The 17,351-nt window shown below is 38.1% G+C and overlaps 4 protein-coding genes across 4 annotated transcripts; 2 read left to right on the forward strand and 2 right to left on the reverse strand.

The window, feature by feature from the left end:
• The first annotated feature begins 119 nt into the window (after window positions 1–119).
• Window positions 120–3,390, forward strand: LOC129092033 (glutathione S-transferase omega-1-like). Its single transcript, XM_054599782.1, has 6 exons — window positions 120–272; window positions 1,551–1,659; window positions 1,764–1,986; window positions 2,079–2,180; window positions 2,401–2,507; window positions 2,771–3,390. Exons 1-6 carry the CDS (start codon window positions 245–247, stop codon window positions 2,919–2,921), a joined length of 720 nt encoding a protein of 239 aa, XP_054455757.1. The 5' UTR covers window positions 120–244; the 3' UTR covers window positions 2,922–3,390.
• On the reverse strand, window positions 2,713–7,720 carry itprip (inositol 1,4,5-trisphosphate receptor interacting protein). Its single transcript, XM_054599781.1, has 2 exons — window positions 7,581–7,720; window positions 2,713–5,559 (listed from the first exon to the last, which is right to left on the reverse strand). The coding sequence occupies exon 2, from the start codon at window positions 5,489–5,491 to the stop codon at window positions 3,893–3,895; it is 1,599 nt and encodes a 532-aa protein (XP_054455756.1). The 5' UTR covers window positions 5,492–5,559; window positions 7,581–7,720; the 3' UTR covers window positions 2,713–3,892.
• Window positions 7,721–8,835: 1,115 nt separating this feature from the next.
• Window positions 8,836–9,714, forward strand: LOC129092638 (cholesterol 25-hydroxylase-like protein). Its single transcript, XM_054600649.1, has one exon. It carries the CDS (start codon window positions 8,836–8,838, stop codon window positions 9,634–9,636), a length of 801 nt encoding a protein of 266 aa, XP_054456624.1. The 3' UTR covers window positions 9,637–9,714.
• A 2,456-nt stretch (window positions 9,715–12,170) lies between these two features.
• On the reverse strand, window positions 12,171–17,085 carry fas (Fas cell surface death receptor). The gene is made up of 9 exons (XM_054600313.1): window positions 16,860–17,085; window positions 16,591–16,688; window positions 14,676–14,810; window positions 14,443–14,560; window positions 14,196–14,263; window positions 13,972–14,073; window positions 13,770–13,792; window positions 13,417–13,435; window positions 12,171–13,245 (listed from the first exon to the last, which is right to left on the reverse strand). Exons 1-9 carry the CDS (start codon window positions 16,916–16,918, stop codon window positions 12,950–12,952), a joined length of 918 nt encoding a protein of 305 aa, XP_054456288.1. The 5' UTR covers window positions 16,919–17,085; the 3' UTR covers window positions 12,171–12,949.
• Between the last annotated feature and the right edge of the window lie 266 nt (window positions 17,086–17,351).

Below are 17,351 nucleotides of genomic sequence, written 5' to 3' on the forward strand. Positions count from 1 at the left end.
CACAACAAACCAGCGAGTCGTTGCGTATCCATGGCAACCAGGGAATGCCTAGGCAACTACCCTCGCATCCCATTGGCTGGTATTCTATATGACACGCCCATTCAGGAAGTAGGCTAAACAGCCAATCAGACATGTATATAAAGAGCTGATATCTCTGTTTAAACTCATGATACGCTCTCTTCTCAGGGATTCACAGACCTTCCTCTTTTCGTGTCAAGATTACGTGACTTTCATCCCCTGAAACATGTCTACCGAAAAATGTTTCTCCAAAGGTAAGACTCTACGTGCTGCCAGGGTGTTTGAATGCACATTGACTTCCTCCTGTTGTTGCGTTTCAAGGTGCCAGATAGTTTTGAGGAGTAAGCATTATGTAACATCATGAGCCTGACGATGACAAAGCATTATGTAGCCTATTGCACTGAATCCAAATAGTTCTTATCTGTACCACTGAATATAATGCATTTTTAACACTAAACTAACATCGATTTTGAATAACTTTATTGGGAAGACATGCAGTTGTGAAATACTGCATGTATATGTATATGAGAAGTATGTACTTGAGGCTAGTTTATTGACATTATACAGTACCAGTCAAAAGTTTGGACACACCTTCTCATTCAATAGTTTTTCTTTCTTTTTATTTTTTCCTACATTGTAGATTAATATTGAAGACATCCAAACTATGAAGGAACACATATGGAATTATGTGGTAAACAAACAAATGCTCAACAAACCAGAATATGTTTTATATTTTAGATTCTTCAAAGTAGTTGAATGAGAAGGTGTGTCCAAACTTTTGACTGCTACTGTATGTCTCGTAAAAATGCACTCTGTGTAAAAGTTACAGAACTTGCTTATTTGAAAAGAACACGTGGTCTGACTGTAAAAGAGTAAAAGGATGATAGGATAGGATCTAATACAAGTTTATGTATTCATACATTGTTATTGTATATATTGTATTACTGTGTTATTTTTGTCTTGATGTATTACCATGGATGAGGCATTTTAATTATGTGGTTGGTCAAGGTGGGGCTGAATGTAAGTGTTTTATATACTGTTATATATTTATATACTAATAGATGAATCTGTAAAAAAATATTATAGATTCCAAATGTGTACAGGTTTGGCATATAGATCATACATATACAAAGAAACTAATAACTGAAGCTGTTAAAAAGGTTTTTTTTTCCTCTGAAATAATTTCAGTTGAAGTAAAAAGTAACAGGAAAGTAACACTTAAGTTATGTAAAAGTACCCAAAAATGTACTCAAGTTCATCACTTGCCTTAATAGTCATATGACTCATACAGCTGTTTTAATGAGAAAACTTCCCAAATAACAAAATAAAGCCAGCTCACTGTTTCAGTTGTCATTTGCTGCCTTTTTATAAATGTATACTATAATGTGCATGGATTTATAGTCTGGGGTTGTGATTTTATAGCTTAAGTAAAGAACAGTAACAGAGGTGAATGATACATGGTTACATTCAGGCATTAATGGTAGCAAACTTACACTTGGTCATGTATGGAAACTGCAATATTTCTCTTTCAGGAAGTGCTAAACCAGGGCCTGTCCCCAACGGCCACATCAGGCTTTACAGCATGAGATTCTGCCCCTTCGCCCAGAGAGCCAGATTAGTGCTGTGTGCCAAAGGGATCAAGTAAAGACAAGTTTAATTATACCTTATTTAAACCATAGCATCACTAATTGTAAAACCTGAAACTCCTATGCCCTTTGATCATACAAACTGCTTTTCTCCTTCAGACATGACATTATCAACATCCACCTGAGAGACAAGCCTGAGTGGTTCCTTGAGATAAACCCTCTTGGACTTGTCCCAACACTGGAGACAACTGCTGGTGAGGTGATATACGAGTCTCCCATCACCTGTGACTACTTGGATGAAGTTTACCCTGAGAACAAGCTGCTTCCTTCCTCTCCTTTTGGTAAAGCTCAGCAGAAGATGATGCTGGAGCACTTTTCCAAGGTATCCTCTCTATTTTTTGTTTTTTTGTTTTGTTTTGTATACTTCCTCTTGTTATTATCAAATAATCATATTATTGCCACTGTTTACGACAGATTACACCATACTTTTACAAGATTCCAATGGGGAGAAAGAAGGGCGAGGATGTCTCAGGACTGGAAGCTGAATTGAATGAGAAGCTTTCCAAATTAAATGAGGTAGGTGGCGAAGTCGAGTGCTCTGGTTTCTTTACACAAAGTTAACTTGGCCCCGGTAACGAGCGTGAGCAAAACTATGAATGTGTGTCTATACATCGTTATAAATGGTTTAAGAAAATGAGTAAAGTTAGATCACCGACCTCTCAGTCTTTTATAGTCTGTACCTGGCTGGTTTACAGTGCTAAATACAAGGCTGATAAATGTAATGTTTATTTTTCAGGACCTCGTCAACAAGAAGACCAAGTTCTTTGGTGGGGATTCCATCACAATGATCGACTACATGATGTGGCCATGGTTTGAGAGGCTGGAGAGCTTTGAACTGAAACAGTAAGTCATACTCAACACAGTTAAAAATAAATACATTTTATTTATGGAAGCATTTCTCTCAATGTCACCATAGAGAGGAGCAGAAAGTACAAATATGAGGTACAGTATAAAAGTAACATATGCAAGAAGAGCAGGGAATCTCATCAGAACAGAGCGAACAAGTCTTCCTCCGTCATGATGTCTGATATGTCATATTTTCTCAGGGCGCCTTATGTTCATGTGTTGTAAATAGGTGAATGATATGATTCCCGTTGTCTTTTCAGCTGCCTTGACGGCAAACCTGCACTGAAGAAGTGGACGGAGCTAATGTTTGAGGACACGGCTGTCAAGGCAACAATGCACAGTGTGGAAACCTTCAATGCCTACTACAAGACCTTCGCGGAGGGGAAACCCAACTTTGACTATGGCCTGTAGAAAAGAAGTGATGAAAACCATAAACCGTCCCATTTATTATTCATATCCATCTTTTGGTTATTCTACTCTGGGGTCATGTCTGTTTTTCTAACTTTAATGAAATGGGGAAAATATATTGTAGCAAGTACTATGATGAGTTAACAATTAAGGGGTACAGTGAATACGTTTTTATTGGCCATTTATTTTGTGATTGAGGGAAAAATACAAACAATAATGGAAATCAGGTTCAGTGAAGTAAATGTGATTCAATGTCTTTTTAATGATTCAGCCCTTTCTCTAATAAAAACTGTGGATGTATTGACTCTTGCCTGAATTTTCTGTCTCTGTAATATTAAAACAATAACTACATTAGGTTTTCCTGTCCATACTACGCAGGGTTGTCTCATTTTATAAACGGAAGACAACTCAGCAGAAATGTAACAGGCAAAACGAATACTTTTTAACAAGCAATACAAAACATTAAACATTGCACAATTAATAGCTGCCATCAGATCTGCAACAGTATGAATAAAAACAAAAGCACTGCTGTTCTGTTTAGACCGGCATTATATGAGAGGTATTTCTGTTAAAATGTTCTCCCAACTGACGAAAGTGCATCATATTTTCTTTTAAAAGGTAAATGGTAAAATTTTATTTTTGCTTTGGTAACAGTCCTATAGATTGAATAAAAAATGACTACATGGGTAAACAATATACCTATCAAATCTTGTGGGACAAACACTGTTCTGCATACGTGTTGTTTGGAGTCCCTTATTCACACGGGTTACCTTGTCAAGTGTGAAAAAAAAAAGCAGCTGCAGCAAAAAATACTGTCAAGATATCAGCTGTAACTAAAATAACTGCTGTAAGTGCACCTTCTCATTTGAGTAATCGGTATCAGGTGAGTGTTTTTGTAACACTGAATGATATTTAAAGATCGGTCAGTGCTTTGGTCACGATAAGAAACACGGCCACAGCTCACAAACTTTCATCTAGTGGCGTAGAGCTCCGTTTGATAACTGCGGTGTGTACTCTTGTATGAGCACAGGGGCATTTCTCAACATCTCGCGGAAATGCCTGACTGTTGCCGAATAAAGCTCCCTCTGCAACACCAGAGAGCGGAACAGATTGACGGGCTCTGCTTTGCGAATTATCTCAGGAACCTGGACTTTTTCTGGCACTTTGCTGTTCCCGATCAGAACGTGATGGAGTCTCTTCTCGTTTAGGCTCCTCTGCAAGAAGCTGAGCACATCCCGAAGCCTGTGCTCCGTGCTCTCAATGCTCCACGCAGAGGGTCTTTTAGTCAGCAACAGGTGCAACAGAGCAGTCTTTAAATGGTAGTTAGTGAGGGCACTTTTTCCTGTGAGCGCTGTCTGCTTTCTGTGTAGGAAAGTAACAATCTGAAGGCAGTGTAAATGACAGGAATTTTGTGGCAGGCGTTTAGAGAAATGTTTCAGCAAATTCCTCTCGTAGACAGCTAAAGAGAGGGGCCAGCATGGGTCAGGAGAGCTGTCACAGTCTGAGGGGAAGTGTGAGACAAAATAAGCATCCGTTTCCTCCAGCTGAACCGCAGGTATGATGTTCAGTACGATGACTTTCCCTGAGCGGAATCTGATCTTCAGAGCACCGGCGGCATCCAGGTTGCGAAAAGTGACCTCAAAGTCGTATTTGTGAGAGATGCGTCCCCACGCTTTGGTTACCGAGATCTGAAACCACTTCATGACTTGATCTTTGGCTAAGAAACGTGTGTTCCTGGAGCACAGCAGTTCATCGGGACTGTAGTCCACTTTGAGTGCGTCGTCGTTGCAATGCAACAGACAAAGCATGTCCTCTCCAAGGTTAGCAGAGCCGCAGAGGCAGCCCGCCTCGTTCTCCCCAAACCTGGTCACCTTTATCCGGCCACAGCCCTGCATGTCCGGAGGAATGTCACTGGAGGGGCTGCACCACAGGTGGAACTGGAAGGAGTACGGAGCTGGAGGCGAGAAAGGCACTATGAGGTCGCACATCAGTGGCTTGCACACCTTCCACGACTCGAACATGCTTCCAACCCCGACAAAGTCCCCGACTTCCATGTCTGCCTGCCTGTCGCATACGCTCCTGACCGATTCCAGCAAGTCATCGGCAAAACCCTCGACAAACTCCCTCACCCTCCAGTTTTCATGGGCTGAGGTGTAGGTGCACTTGTCACAGAAGTTTCTCAGGATATCCTTATCCAGCACCATCGTCCTGGGGCTGATGGATCCACTCTCTGAAAACATGTCTTCATCCTCAACTGGCCGAACTTCTGTGTCAGCACCACCCTGCACCCTGCACACCTCGATAACGAAGAGTATGACGAAAGACACGGTGCTCCAAAAGTACCAACTATAACCGTCCTCCGAGCTGCTTTCTTCCTGCTTTGAGTCCAGCTGTGAAATCTCTTTCTCCAGCCTCGCATGCTCCATTTCCAGCCTCTCCTCGTGCGCCCGCATACGAGCCATCAGCGCCTCGTCCTGGTCCGGGAGCGTGGCGTTCTCTTGAGGAAAGAGCAAGGGGTGGTTTAGTATGGCAGCGGCCACCACCATACACACTCGTGCGATGGCCCCCTGCATCTCTCAGGTTGTTTCTAACACGCACAGTTAAGCATGGCGCAGACGGCCAGGCAGCTGCAGCTCAGATCCTGAAACAAAAACAAGAAATTGTGGTTTTATTAAGATTCCAAGTACAATTGTCGCAAAAAATGGTGTTGATGTTCTGAATAAAATTAATAAAAATCATAGGATATATATAAAGTTATTTTTGTAAAGCACTCCACCCACTGCCTCTAAATATAGAGGCAGTGGGCTGAGGGACACTGACGCACTCGTCCAGTATCACACTGTGCAACATGGGAGGAAGGAAGATTGGTCCCTTTGTTCCCCACGTCTCTGATAACCCTCTTTAGTTACTAACATTGTGCCTGTTAGCATTTAACATCCTGTTAAAATTTAGTCCTAAATAAAATGAATAACGCCTCCCTTTCTGGAAAATGTCCCAAAAAAGGTTATATATGATGAAATTCAGCTTGTAAGTGAAACAATGTCGGAAACTCTAACTGACGTTATTACCTTCTTTCCTGGACGTCAGATTACCGTCAAATCATGCAATATATTTTACAGAAGTCTCTTGCTTAAGTTCCAAGCTTTTGGTAGAAGTTAAAAAGTGAACTGCACACTGCACCGATGAGAATATACTGCATCTAGCAATCATCATTATAATCTTTAAAGGAATACAATGTGATTAAAATGAAGCTTTCGTCCCTCGGCACATAAGTGAAACAAGAAATAGGAAGTACACGTACGTCATGATCTCACTGTAAGATCATGAGAGTATGAGCTGTTCTGTCAGACTTGAGCTTAAAAAAAATGACAGCAGTAATGGCAGAGTATGTGCAGCTACAGAGCCAGGGAAACTTCCCATGACTTACTCACTGGGCTATTTTCCAAAACTTACATGGTTCAGTCCATCCAAACAAACATAGAGCCAAACAGAGAGAGGCCTGTATGGTATTCATTAAAAATCATTTGAGATCATCTATTACAGAACATGCAGTCCACATAAAAAAGGTCAGAATCCTTAGCTACTCAATTTCCCTACAAAAAAGATTTCAGTAACAACGTTTAATGCCAAGGCCACCATGTAAAAATAAACTCCTAAAGGTACTTAAGTGTTATCAGCAAGCATCGTGTAAATAAATCATCTTTATCTGTAATGTAGCCAGTAACTTTAACTGTCAAATAAATCTAGGAGCAAAAAGTACAATATTATTCCTCTTACAATAAATGGATGGAAGTAAAGACTACATGGAAATGGGATTTCTAAAGTTAAGTCAGTGGTGTAAAATAACTCAATTACTCTAATTAAGTACAACTTTAGGTACTTGTACATTACTGGAGTAATTACTGACTGTACTTCTACCCAACTACATTTCAGAGGGAAATATTGTACTTCAGATTATCAATACAAAATATAATCAACTAATACTTTGTGATGTAATATTATAGATTAAGATCCACCTCCAACAGCTCCAACATTAAAGTGATGTATGCATTGTTGCATCAATACGTAAAAATCCAATAATTTCACGTAAATCATTCTGAAATTGATCACTATGCATAATAAGTACTTTTGATAATGTAAGTTTATTTTAGTGGTAGTAGTCATTTTAAACACAGTATTATGTATAACTGTGATATTTTGCTACTTTTCTTACTTCAACACCAGAACTTCATACTTATTTCACCACTGAGTTAAAGCATTGTAAGTACATTAAAAGGCTTAAATCTAAAGTTAAAAAAGTTCAAGTCTTCCAACAACCACTGTGACGTCACGGTGCACAGCGAGCCAACGGTCACCACCTCGGTTGTCTTAGCAACAAAAACAGTTATCCGCTCATCACGGAAATCGTGATGATTTCGCGGCAGAAAAAAACGTCACTTTACGGCATTACAACCTGTGCTCTATAGGAGTTGTTTAAAGCACTGAAGCCACAACAAAAAGCAACAATTAAAACGTTTTTCTTCCAGAAAAGTTGGCAACAAGCATCATTTAGGCAAAACATTTGCATGTTTAACGACTTGAACTCGCTTTTGGTGGATGTAAAGGTCGGAGGAGTACATTCAAAAAAGACTACAGTGTAAAAAAAAGAGCTGATAAACCCACCTTTATGCTGCTCTCTGTCTAAGTTCATGGTGATAGATGTATGTGTTGGAGGCTCTCCCGTGAAAGCAGCCTCATCAAACTCATGTGAACAACGAGGGAAACAATTTCACAGCTCTTTACTCATATCCGGACTATGCGCTCCACCCATAAAGACTGACACCGCCCAGCTTCCCCTCTGCAACCAAAATAGGCCTCCAGAGCTGTGACCTCTTACAGACTCCCTATGGCTCATGTATATTAAAATATTATAAATGGTGTGCACAATGATATTCAAATTGTTTTGCTGTGATGTGATTCAGTATTATTATTAGAGTTTAAATCAGTCTGACTAACTAATAATTGCAGAAGTCACTCAGTGTGTATTGCACTATTGCTACTTTAACTGTGCAATTTGTGTGGCCTATTTTTTGTTGACTATTCGGTTACTATTTTATGCTCCTTTATATCCATTTGAATACAAAACGTACAACCATCTTATGAAAATATGATTGAAGGAAGTGTTCAACAACCGTTATTTTTCAGGGAACGTTTCCCAAAGGTTTTTTGAGAGTTGTTTTGAGGTTTGGTACATTCCCTTAAAGTTCTCTGAAGGTCACATTAAGTTATTATTTTGTTTTATGCCTTTTGATGAAAAAGGCACATTTGAAGTGCAAACTTTGTGTGAAGCGAGCCATTTCATATGTGTGATTTGCCAAAGATTTTATTTTGCAAAACAAGGAAATCTGTAGTTTTGAAACCCCTCAAAACACTTTCTTTAGGTTTACTTCTGAAAATGAATAAAACTTGGGCGTTGATGTGGGTCAAATATTACATGAAAAGTCCCACATAACCGTTAAAATGGCATCCAAAATAACAACATGGTTACACTGTTTCTACAGGATGTTAACAAGAACATTTTGCATCCACAGGGTGGCGCTTCATGCTCGAGCAAATTGGTCTAAAAGTAAAAGAGGGCAGGAGACACAAGACACACAGTTTGAACACAGCTTACTGAGGAATAAACCACAACAACAATCCCAACTTTGGGAAGGTCCACCGACTTACAGACATAAAGCAGATATTTACATATAAATGCATAAATTCCAAAGTGATCAACAGTGCCACTGTAAATTACAAATGTTTTTTTTTTTTTTTTTAGCTGTGTCTAATATGTAAAGTCACTTAGGAAACGCTTTTGTGTCATCTTACGTCATCAACACCACCCTTCACTAACTATAAATGCATCAGCACAGTTACGTTTTCAAACACTGCAGAGATGACAACCTCAGACGGCACAGAGAGACTCCTACAGATTGTTTGGGACTGGTTAAGACATCAGAGCTTCCTCAGATCTCCACTTTTCCCAGTTTTCTTCTCTCTGACAGTTTACCTGAGCTGCTGCTTACCTTACATTATCCTGGATTTGCTCTGTTCCAGACTGACCCTGGTGCGCCGCTTCAAGATCCAGCCTCAGAGCGAGGTGACGTGGGCAAAGGCTTGGAGGTGTTGGTGCAGAATTCTCCACAACCATGTTTGTTTTATTCTCCCTCTTTCTGTTGCTCACGGGCACTGGAGGCCCGTGTTTTCTCCCACACTGGCACCTGAGATGCTGACTGTTTTCAAAGACGTGCTGGCCTGCCTCCTCTTGTTCGACACGCAGTACTTTTTGTGGCACCTGCTCCATCACAAAGTGCCCTGGCTCTATCATTCCTTCCACAAGGAGCACCACCTCTACACGGCCACCTTCTCCCTGACCACGGAGAACACGGGCGTCTGGGAGATGCTGAGCCTCAGCTTCTTTGCAACCCTGAACCCTTTGCTCCTGGGCTGCCATCCACTCACTGAGATGCTCTTCTTTGTCACGAACATGTATCTGTCCGTGGAGGCGCACTCCGGATATGAATTCCCCTGGTCTCCACATAGAGTGGTGCCATTCGGCCTCTATGGAGGAGCTCAGCATCATGACCTCCACCACCTCAAATTCAAAGTCAACTACGCACCATACTTCACGCACTGGGACAGACTTCTCGGCACACTGCAGGGGACGCAGAGGAAGTCGAGGACTTTAAAGAGGTGATTATCAGAATATGGGAAGGACTTGTTTCTGCTGTTAACCTGCAAGAAAAGCTACTAACAAAGAAGACTAGATTCGATTTATCTTTCATGCTGACAATCTTGAAATTTCAGACTTTTAATTTATCTTTTAATTACAAAGCAAATGTCACTTCTTTATTTTTATCTATGTTGAAGTTGTTTTGACAGTTTTATATATATTTTTACTTGCGACCGTCTGTTAGTAATTAATTTCAAAGCACTCGTTATATTCTCAACTCATCTGTAGTTGTGTATCCCTACTTTAATTTCCTCTCATTCTTAATCTGATATATGAGATTTATAAAAATGTCAGTTCTCACGTTACTGAAAATTCTTCCCTTGCTACTATTTCCTTATAATTCAGTTATACATCTTAAACAGAATTTCCTTGACAATGAAAAGGAAATTATTATGTTGAGTTGCTGTAGAAATAATAACACCAATGTGTCTCATATGCTGCTCACGTCTCGACAAAAAGGATTCACAAAACTGTCAGAAACTGTGTTTGGATGTCATTACAGATTACCATTAACATGTTTCTTTTAAAGCCGCACTGCCTGATGTTTAAAGCAAATGAGGGCACATCGGTGCCAATGTCGCAATTTTGTAGCTGATGAGAAATGAAAGTGGACAGGCTAATCAGCAGACCCAAAATAACCGGCTCAACAGATGGGCTTCCTTCCTCATGGATTTTTGGGAAGGAGACATGAAGTGTTAAGGTGGTTTTATGTTCTTATACACTTGTTCTGAGAGAAAAATCTTCATTTTGCTGTATGGGTATAGTTGAAATGAGAAATAAATGAATGATTAAATGCAAAGACGGTCACATTTTTTATCCCGAACACTTTATTATGTCTGCTCAGGTTGTAGTTCAGTTGTAGTTCAACAAACTCAATGAACCAAATTTTTTTTTTTAACATTGAATGCTGAGCATTGCCATCACTCACAGGTTAAAGGGTCAGTTTACCCCTATTACAAAATAAAATAATAATTTCTCACTTGTAGTGCTAATATTGTATATGTATATATAATATGTATATTGTTTTTCTTTTTGTGGTTTATTAAACTTATCACCTAAACTTATATGTGTAGTAAAAAGTAGTGTAAAAAACTCTTTAAGTGTGAAAAATAAAAGTGAGAAAAAAGAAAAATGATGGATAAGAAATAAAGAATATATGTAAGAATTCCAATTTAAGTTAGTGGGATCAGTGGATTTCAGAGGGTTGTGAACATTAAAGTGTAAAAGCGACTATTTTAAACTCAAGCACCCCAAACAAATTAACATTACACATTAACCTCCCGAAATATCAGAAACAAATATCTCAAATTATGAACCAATAAAACTAAGATTCAAATATTTACATCTGGTGATTTGGGTGAACTGACCCTTTAAGACCCATTCGATATAAAAAAAGGAAGTTGACACAACGGAAAGCCCCGGAGATTCTAAACTTCTTGTTGAAAACCTGTGCTGTCAAACTGACAGATGTCATGATTTATTCATGCCTTTGAAATTTTTTTCGACAATCAATTTTTTTATTATATCATTATTTTTCGTAAATCCCATTTCAGTTATGTTATTCATTGAGTTACGTCACTGTTGATTTTTTAATTACACTCTCACAATGTATCTACCATTTCTAATTATTTTAATACAATGTCAAAATTTTATTTGCTATGATTTTTTTAATTTGTTTACATAATATTCAACCACAACTTGTTTGATCAGCTTCCCCATTCCACTGACAAGAAGTTGGAATGGGGAACTTGCAACTAAACCACTTCAAGTAAAAGGGAAAGTCCACTTGCCAATATTCTCAACTATCACCTCACCACTATACTGAACTGGGAGTGGCTTATTGTTTCAGTCAGTCATCATTTCTCACTATATTCTGACATATTATGGACCAAACTATTAATTGACTCAGCGATGAAAACAATCGTTAGCTGCAGCCCTACTTTCTGTTCTTTATCTAATTCACTTCTCACAAATGAAATCACAACTATGAAAGTATTTTTTTGTACATGCAAGGCACCAATAAGTAATCAGTTTACAGTAATTTAATAATCACTAATATGGCACATTTTTTAAGCAAAAATGTATTTACTGGTTGCAGCTTTACTTTTTATTTATTTTCTTTGTCGCCTTTAAAAACTGAAACAAACTAGATTTTTGGAAATTGCACCATTTTTCACTGTTTTATGATCTTTTATGGTTGAATTGATAAATTGAGATTATAATCCTCAGATAAATAAATAATAAAAGTAATTGTTAGCTGCAGCCCTAGTCCCAATTAAATACTTGCTGGTAGTCACCAAAGAAAATGTATATACACGACAAAAAGACAACAGTTTGAGAATATTGAAGATGTAGGTCTATTTGTTACTGGATACTTTATTATTATTAATGAATTAATAAAACACCTAAGGGATAAGTAATGTTACTTTGTTACAAAATAAGAGCGTATTATAGCAATAACAAAACAGATACCTATTTCAAAGTACTAATAAAGAAGTAACACTTGGGAGGACGGCTGAAAAGAAGAGTCTGTCTGTGAGCAAAAGAAAATAGAAACTAAGACGCTCACAAAATAATGGGAACCAAAAGTGACATTTTCCCTAAAAATACATTTATTGAGGTTTAATATACAAGCTGTGGCACAAATGGACTTTGTTCAGCCCTTGACCAATATCGTTACACCAACACAAGCATCTTTTTTTTTAAAAACTGGAAGCGGCAAAAACCTTTCCTTTCGTTATTTAACAAAACGGAGAAGCAGAGAACAGTGATTCAGTGCTTTAAAATCTAACATTAAATTCAGCTTTTACAAAGTTCAAATACAGACAGAGAGACGTGCCAACTGCTTTCAAAATAGTAATCCATAATGTAGTGTCTATCTTTGGTCTTCTTCAATACTCTTATATGTCTGCACTTACTTTCTTTCATAACCACACTTGAAGACGACATTACACTGTTTTACGCGTTGAGTCGGCACGTCAAGGTAAAACAACCGTGTTGCTCCGCCGCCCCCATTTATTGAACAACAGAATGTTTCACAATAAAATACTAGACTTCCTGTCTTTTAATCACATGACTACAGGAGCTGCGCTAGGCTACGACAAAACCCATATAAATTCAATACTGGAGTAAATCAGCAAATATTTAGCATTTCCCCAAACTACATGAAAACATATTTCTCTATGTACTTCAACAAATTCAAGTTATTCCTGAGGAATGGCGCTTACACATACAGACAGCACTGCAAATATCTAAAACATGCTCACAATAGAAACATTCAAGCAGGAAGTGTTTGTTTAGGACACAGAATATTTTGCACGCTTTCTGCTTTGCCCCTTTTGTCACTATCTTGAAGAATTTCGATCAATTTCCTAGGGGCCTCCTTGCCATGCTTCTCCACAAACACTTTTAGTAGTTCAAGTGTCCACTCCTGGCTGTCACCAGGGTGGTTCAGTTTACAAGAATCAATAACAGTGTCCATTATACTGCTGCGCATTGCTACCTCCTGCATATCCTTCCATCCAATCACTTTTGCAATGTCAGGCAGGTGAGGCTGGAGTTCAACATCTGAAACTATGTGAAAGACGGGAAAAGTGAGGATTAATTAGACATTAAGTTAGATTTAAATTCAGTCTGATTATATATTGAACAGGTATTTAATCTAACAAGCTTAACATATAGAGAAATATCAATTAAAGCTTTAATATTGTATCATACAAAAAGGCGTCCTGGGGCTTTTCTTACCATTAAGAAGCAGAATCTCCTGAGAAATAGAAGAAGCACGAATATTAAATTAGAAAAAATGACAACATCACAGTGATAAAATAACAAACTGCCTACACAGGCTATACAAATACACAACACCACAAGAGAACTGACACAGAGCAAGCACACTAACACAACTAACCTGCACCTCCTATAGAAAGGCGCAGCTTTGCAAACATTAGAGGAGAGACAAAAAAGTGTTTGTCATACATGCACATGTGTACATGTGTGGTAAAAGAGGACAGATAAAACAGGACAAAGGCAAAACTTCTTAACAGCTGGTCAGAGAGTTATAAATGGAATGAAAGAAATAACTCTGGAGAATGACTTACCACAGCGTTATGTTGTTCCCTCCCTTATGAGATAAAATATAAAAAAGACACAAACATATTATTAAGGCGATACAAAAATGATTGAATTGAACGTGAACAGAACCTCTGGTAATATAAGGGTACTATCTTAGAATTATTGAGAAACACATGAGGTTCTAGTGCCCTCAACAAGTCTCAGTACATATAGTTGAGAAATACTCACGGGAGCGATTCTTTCGATAAACGTATGCAAAAATAGCAACAGCCAATGCAATGAGTAATATTGGAACAATAATGGCGATTATTATCCCAGTGTTATTTCCCCCTGAAACACAAAGACACATTATATTTTAACACAAACAAAATTATGACACTTCTGTTTATAAATAACATGGCAGCATACAAACTGAGGCCATCATGATGCAATGATGCTAAACTAAACCATACCTTCGGTTTTGTCATTGCAGATTGTGTCGCTTTTGGCTGAACATGCTTCTTTGATGCCCTCCGGACATCTTCAACCAAAAGAAAAGAAAGTATGAGTGATAAAAAATAAAAATAAAATGTATTTATTCTGATGGCAGTCTATGAGGAAAGGTCAATAAACATGCTTTGACCCTGTTTTGAGGACATTTCTTTCAGGAGCTATACATACATCTTCTAGTTTAGGGTTATTACAAGGAGCAGAACTTACTCTGTACAAGGATTGCAGAGTGTACATGTTTCTGTGCTACTGCTGCAATAGTGATCTTTTTTACATCGGCACTTAGCGTCACTGGCAGGGGTGCAGGGTTCCTCCAGCTCTAGATCGGCTAAAAGGGACAGTACAACCACAAAACTGACATTATACTGGCTGACAACACTTCACATTGCTTTGAGCTGTATTTTTCCTAATAAATTAAAAAAATAAAACAGTGATGTCTATACCATTAGTATGTGAGCAGGATGTGCAGGGCTCACAGGACTTCTGGTAAGTAGGTTGATTGCTGTATGTGTTTGTAGCACAGGGTTCGCATTTCCCAAATTGTTGATCTGTGGTGCAATGATTCACCAGGTGCTGACCTACAGTAGGGAGACACATGAGCCAGAGGCATAAAAAAAAAGTTATATATACAAACATATTCTAGCCAGTACTGTACCACTTTTCCGGCAAAAAAACAACACTAACAGTTTCAGATATCCATGTTTATCAACATTTTAAATGAATGTTAATATTCTGCAGTGGCTAAAGGTTATGCGTTATAGGCCTGTGTCCAACAACACAAATGTCCCACTCACTTTTATGATGTAAACCTCCACAGGATGAGCTTACAAGTAAAGAGGCTGGGTTGTATTATGTCAAAAAATAGAGGGCCCCGAACCACAAGGGCCCAAAAGACCATGACATATGCATCAGGTACTTTGTGGTTACACTGAAATGTAAAGGCAATACTTCCTGCTTTTTTTCTTTATTTAAAGGGCCCTGTAAGAAATTTTGTTTTGGCATTTTTAAGTAAATAGTATGCTTATATGGTGTATATTCTCGCACTATAGTACCAGTCAAAAGTTTGGACACACCTTCTCATTCAATGGTTTTTCTTTATTTTTATTTTTTTCTACATTGTAGATTAATATTGAAGACATCCAAACTATGAAGGAACACATATGGAATTATGTGGTAAACAAACAAATGCTCAACAAACCAGAATATGTTTTGTATTTTAGATTCTTCAAAGTAGTTGAATGAGAAGGTGTGTCCAAACTTTTGACTGCTACTGTATGTCTCGTAAAAATGCACTCTGTGTAAAAGTTACAGAACTTGCTTATTTGAAAAGAACACGTGGTCTGACTGTAAAAGAGTAAAAGGATGATAGGATAGGATCTAATACAAGTTTATGTATTCATAATGCGTAATGGTCTCTTTAACATTGTTATTGTATATATTGTATTACTGTGTTATTTTTGTCTTGATGTATTACCATGGATGAAGCATTTTAATTATGTAGTTGGTCGAGTAGGGGCTAAATGTAAGTGTTTTATATACTGTTATATATTTATATACTAATAGATGAATCTGTAAAAAAAATATTATACATTCCAAATGTGTACAGGTTTGGCATATAGATCATACATATACAAAGAAACTAATAACTGAAGCTGTTAAAAGTTTAAAAGACTTAAGTTATCTTATATAATCTTATATATATATTATTACATTACATTACATTTAGCAGACGCTTTTATCCAAAGCAACTTACAGGAAGTGTATTCAACATAGGTATTCAAGAGAACTACGAGTCACCAGAAGTCATAAGTGCATCTCCTTTCTTAAACAAGCATCTTAAAGCATAAACCAGAGCAAAAGTATAGTGCAGAGGCAAATTACTACGAAAACAATAATTGCAACAGACTAATACGAATACAATAAGTGCTACAAACTACTACTAATATATCTTATATTATCTTATACATGACAATACAAACCTGTGCAATACATTACACTGTGCAATAATAGTTAAAATAGTTTTTTCTGTCTGTCAATATAATATTTCAGTTATTGTTGATTTTCTACTGTTTTTTATTGCCTATTTATAATATTTGTTTTTTTATTTTCATTTTTTATTTTCATCTTGTCTTTCTTCTACTATGTCTCTTGTGTGCACTTTACTCTATGCTACTGTATCTTATCTTATAAGTTGTCCTGGTACTGTATATAATGAATCTTCTGTCATTCACATTTGATCCACAATGACTTGGATTATTTGCTGCCCGTCTTCATTATAGGAGGCTGCTAAAATAGCAAATATTTAGCAAACTTATTTCCATAACACCACTGAAGTTGTAAGTGAAGTGCTGCACCTACCTGCAGCGCACAGACAGCAGTTCCGTGCGCCATGTGCGTACATGCCATCCACGCACATTGCGTTGGTTGCGCTCCTCTCCTCTGCAGATGTAGTGGTCCTAAAAACGAAAGTGTCGAAAACGAAAGTAAACGAAAGCGTGAAAACACGGTCAAAGTTAACCACGGAAACACGACACAGAGGTGATGTTAGGAAGCGTAACAGACTTCTACACAACCAAAGTAGTGTGCAGAGTCTAAGTCACACACTTCGTGTAGTTTATGTTACTTACACGGAGAGCAAAACGAAAACGATGAACCCCACGGAAAACATGCTGGAAGTAGCTGCCATCGCGTAAAATATTGGTCTCTCCGGTGAATGTGACTTCTTCTTCTTCTTCTCCTTCCTTGTTGTATGTGTCGTGACATTCGCGGTCTCCGTCGGTCGGGTCCTCTGAACACCGTGGAGGCTGACTACCGAGCGCTCCCCGAAATGGGACGGTCTGGTCCACAAATGACTTCCTGGTGACGTCATTAGCTTTTCACGCCCCCACCCTTTTGCCGCTCCCGTCTCCTAGCAACCAGCTGCGGTTGACACTTGTATCTGTAAATATTCACATGAGTTAAAACCCAATAATTATATTTAATTTACTATCTCATAATAATGCCTTACTATCTCATAATAATGCCTTACTATCTCATAATAATGCCTTACTATCTCATAATGATGCCTTACTATCTCATAATGATGCCTTATTATCTCATAATTATGCCTTACTATCTAT

Source organism: Anoplopoma fimbria, chromosome 6 (assembly GCF_027596085.1).
Source record: "Anoplopoma fimbria isolate UVic2021 breed Golden Eagle Sablefish chromosome 6, Afim_UVic_2022, whole genome shotgun sequence".
Classification (NCBI taxonomy): Eukaryota; Metazoa; Chordata; class Actinopteri; order Perciformes; family Anoplopomatidae; genus Anoplopoma; species Anoplopoma fimbria.

Coding starts and splice junctions, on each gene's coding strand:
- LOC129092033 (XM_054599782.1), top strand. CDS start 245: ATGTCTACCGAAAAATGTTTCTCCAAAG. Junction 273..1,550: donor CGAAAAATGTTTCTCCAAAG/GTAAGACTCTAC, acceptor TTTCTCTTTCAG/GAAGTGCTAAACCAGGGCCT. Junction 2,508..2,770: donor GAGAGCTTTGAACTGAAACA/GTAAGTCATACT, acceptor TTGTCTTTTCAG/CTGCCTTGACGGCAAACCTG.
- itprip (XM_054599781.1), bottom strand. CDS start 5,491: ATGCAGGGGGCCATCGCACGAGTGTGTATGGTGGTGGCCGCTGCCATA.
- LOC129092638 (XM_054600649.1), top strand. CDS start 8,836: ATGACAACCTCAGACGGCACAGAGAGACTCCTACAGATTGTTTGGGAC.
- fas (XM_054600313.1), bottom strand. CDS start 16,918: ATGGCAGCTACTTCCAGCATGTTTTCCGTGGGGTTCATCGTTTTCGTT. Junction 14,074..14,195: donor CTGCAATGACAAAACCGAAG/GTATGGTTTAGT, acceptor TTTGTGTTTCAG/GGGGAAATAACACTGGGATA. Junction 13,793..13,971: donor TTATCGAAAGAATCGCTCCC/GTGAGTATTTCT, acceptor TTATCTCATAAG/GGAGGGAACAACATAACGCT.